Source organism: Austrofundulus limnaeus, unplaced genomic scaffold, assembly GCF_001266775.1.
Source record: "Austrofundulus limnaeus strain Quisiro unplaced genomic scaffold, Austrofundulus_limnaeus-1.0 Scaffold58, whole genome shotgun sequence".
Taxonomy (NCBI): Eukaryota; Metazoa; Chordata; class Actinopteri; order Cyprinodontiformes; family Rivulidae; genus Austrofundulus; species Austrofundulus limnaeus.
The window spans coordinates 2,495,353-2,498,703 of NW_013952460.1; the positions used below are offsets into that span (position 1 = coordinate 2,495,353).

At 43.2% G+C, this 3,351-nt stretch overlaps 1 protein-coding gene across 1 annotated transcript in view; it reads left to right on the forward strand.

Moving 5' to 3' along the window:
- The first annotated feature begins 315 nt into the window (after positions 1-315).
- Positions 316-3,351, forward strand: part of serinc1 (serine incorporator 1) — a 21,437-nt gene continuing 18,401 nt past the window's right edge. The window contains exon 1 of the mRNA XM_014009495.1: positions 316-465. Coding sequence (XP_013864949.1) covers positions 427-465 — 39 coding nt within the window. The 5' untranslated portion in view covers positions 316-426. The remainder of the gene's footprint in view (positions 466-3,351) is intronic.

Here is a 3,351-nt window from a genome sequence, read left to right on the forward strand (position 1 = left end):
AAGCACATCTTCATTGATCATAGACTTAAGAGGAGTTGGTGTAGCTTTTATCAGTTTGTTATAAGTCTTAACATCAACCAGAAAGATTGTGGAGCATTACAGAAAGATTTCAGCCAATTAAAGTTTTAAAACTCCACTCATGGAGCTAAAATCAATGACATTAGCACCACCTTCTTCATAGTTTTTTACCATATCATCCTTTCTAATGTAATGACATTTGTTCTTCCATAATTAAAGTTTAATTTGTTTATATTTCTAATATCTGGTGGTACTGGCACGGCGCCCTTTTAACCGGGCACTTCCGGGTCCCGTTTCGAACAACAGGAAGAGGCGGAGTCACTCGTCCATCTTTTTTTTAATGTTGTGGGTCAGATCAGCTTCCATCTTCTAGAAAAACATCAGGATTGAGAAGAACGAACAGCCATCATGGGAGCAGTTCTGGGTCTGTGCTCCATGGCGAGCTGGGTCAGTACTTTTATTTTTATCWTTATTAAACAACAGGCCGGAGGATTTTAACTCGGTTAGTCTGAAGCCTTTTAAAGCCGCAGAGAAACAAAGCAGTTTGTGACGCAGATATCACAACATCACGTCGTGTTAGCACACAAATCCTCTGACATCCGGGGTTTTTAGCCGCAGAATCAACATCAGTCAGAGTTATTTTTAACTGTGATGCAAACAAATCACAAGATGTAAGCTGAGCTGCTAGCCGAGCTGTTAGCTCAGCTGTTAGCTGAGCTGCTAGCCGAGCTGTTAGCTCAGCTGTTAGCTCAGCTGTTAGCCGAGCTGCTAGCTGAGCTGCTAGCTGAGCTGTTAGCTGAGCTGTTAGCTGAGCTGTTAGCTGAGCTGCCAGCTGAGCTGCTAGCTGAGCTGTTAGCTGAGCTGCTAGCTGAGCTGTTAGCTGAGCTGCTAGCCGAGCTGTTAGCTGAGCTGCTAACCGAGCTGTTAGCTGAGCTGTTAGCCGAGCTGTTAGCCGAGCTGTAAGCCGAGCTGCTAGCTGAGCTGTTAGCTGAGCTGTTAGCTGAGCTGCTAGCTGAGCTGTTAGCTGAGCTGTTAGCATCCTGACGTAAACATGTCATGTTACAGACAGGAGAACTGCGGCAGAGCTTTAATAATCTGCAGGATGTCTCATAAATATGTCTGTAGAGTCACACTGATTATTACCTGAATAACAGCAGTAAAAAGATAATTATCTATAAAGTCCATTTTATTGTCYCTCATTTAAGACCATTAGGAGTCCATATTGATGCTGGATTAAGTCTGGTGGTCCAGGTCTTCATGACTGGCCTCCTCAGGAGACAGCAGGTGGACCAGATGATGACCTTAAAGTCCAACTCCCACCGTTTCTTTTAAAAAATTAAAATACGACAGAACCAGAAGAAATAAACATCTCTGTTCTGTGGAAACTGTTAAACAATAAAACAAACTGTTTTGTCAGGACCGACCTGCTGAATCAGCGTTTTGTACAGTCCTGTGGGGAAACAGCCAAGGAGGGAGTCGGCCGAGGATTTCACTCCCAACAGTTTTTTTTCTCCTTCATCCCCTGCAGATGAGTCATCATGGACACCTTTAATCTGTGTTCTCCACTTAGAGAAGGGGGTCTCTGCAGTCTCTGCAGGGAGTTTCTTAGTGTGTGGACGGTGGGATTGACTCTTTTGGGTGGGCTTTAAAGAAGCCTGGAGCAGCTGAGTGCAGCTTGGTGAAACTGCCAGGAAGCACCTATATTTTTAAAATTTAAATATTAATTTTAGTCATAAGTTGGTTGTACACACGTTTGTTATCTTGTCTATAAAACTGCATTAAAATCATTGTTTCTTAAGTTTTGTTAACTGATGTGAACTGATCCTCGAGTCGCCTCTGAGTAAAAGTATTTATACTTTATAAAGACCRGCTTGTTAGGTAACGGTTACATGTTGGACCTTACAGGTCACTGAGTACTAAATATAACTGGAATCTAAGCCTCTGACTGAAGTTTGTTTCTTTTTGTTCTGTTTGATGAAGCAGACAGAACTACAGGACAAACATGACTGTGATGCTCTCGGAGATTAAAATATAATCTGTTAATCTGTTTGCTCTCTGTAACATAGTGGGAACCACTTAATCCAGTAGAGGTTTTCCTCTGGTTAATGCAGATTTTTTTAGAAATCAGAGCAGTTGATAGTGGATAAAAAAACACTGATTTATTGTTTTTATTTAACAAAATATAACAAAGTACTTGAATAGACATGTGTAGGACACTGTCCTCTGCTGTCTCACCTCATTAGAAATAAATACAATTCAATATAATGTTATTTTGTCCTTCTAAAGCTGTAACATGTTGGTTGACGGACAGGTCTTTTTCTGACAGACAGGTCTTTTTCTGACAGACAGGTCTTTTTCTGACAGACAGGTCTTTTTCTGACGGACAGGTCTTTTTTCTGGCAGACNCAGGTTTTTTTCTGACGGACAGGTCTTTTTGTCTGACGGACAGGTCTTTTTGTCTGACGGACAGGTTTTTTTGTCTGAAGGCCAGGTCTTTTTGTCTGACGGACAGGTCTTTTTGTCTGACGGACAGGTCTTTTTGTCTGACGGACAGGTCTTATTGTTAGACGGACAGGTCTTATTGTTAGACGGACAGGTCTTATTGTCTGACGGACAGGTCTTTTTGTCTGACGGACAGGTCTTTTTGTCTGACGGACAGGTCTTTTTGTCTGACGGACAGGTCTTTTTGTCTGATGGACAGGTCTTTTTGTCTGACTGACAGGTCTTATTGTTAGACGGTTAGGTCTTTGTGTTAGACGGACAGGTCTTTGTGTTAGACGGACAGGTCTTTGTGTTAGACGGACAGGTCTTTGTGTTAGACGGGCAGGTCTTTGTGTTAAACGGACAGGTCTTTTTGTCTGACGGACAGGTCTTTTTGTCTGACGGACAGGTCTTTTTGTCTGACGGGCAGGTCTTTTTGTCTGACGGGCAGGTCTTTTTGTCTGACGGGCAGGTCTTTTTGTCTGACGGACAGGTCTTTGTGTTAGACGGACAGGTCTTTGTGTTAGACGGACAGGTCTTTGTGTTAGACGGACAGGTCTTTGTGTTAGACGGACAGGTCTTTGTGTTAGACGGACAGGTCTTTGTGTTAGACGGACAGGTCTTTGTGTTAGACGGACAGGTCTTTGTGTTAGACGGACAGGTCTTTGTGTTAGACGGACAGGTCTTTGTGTTAGACGGACAGGTCTTTGTGTTAGAAGGACAGGTCTTTGTGTTAAACGGACAGGTCTTTGTGTCTGACGGACAGGTCTTTGTGTCTGACGGACAGGTCTTTGTGTCTGACGGACAGGTCTTTGTGTCTGACGGACAGGTCTTTGTGTCTGACGGACAGGT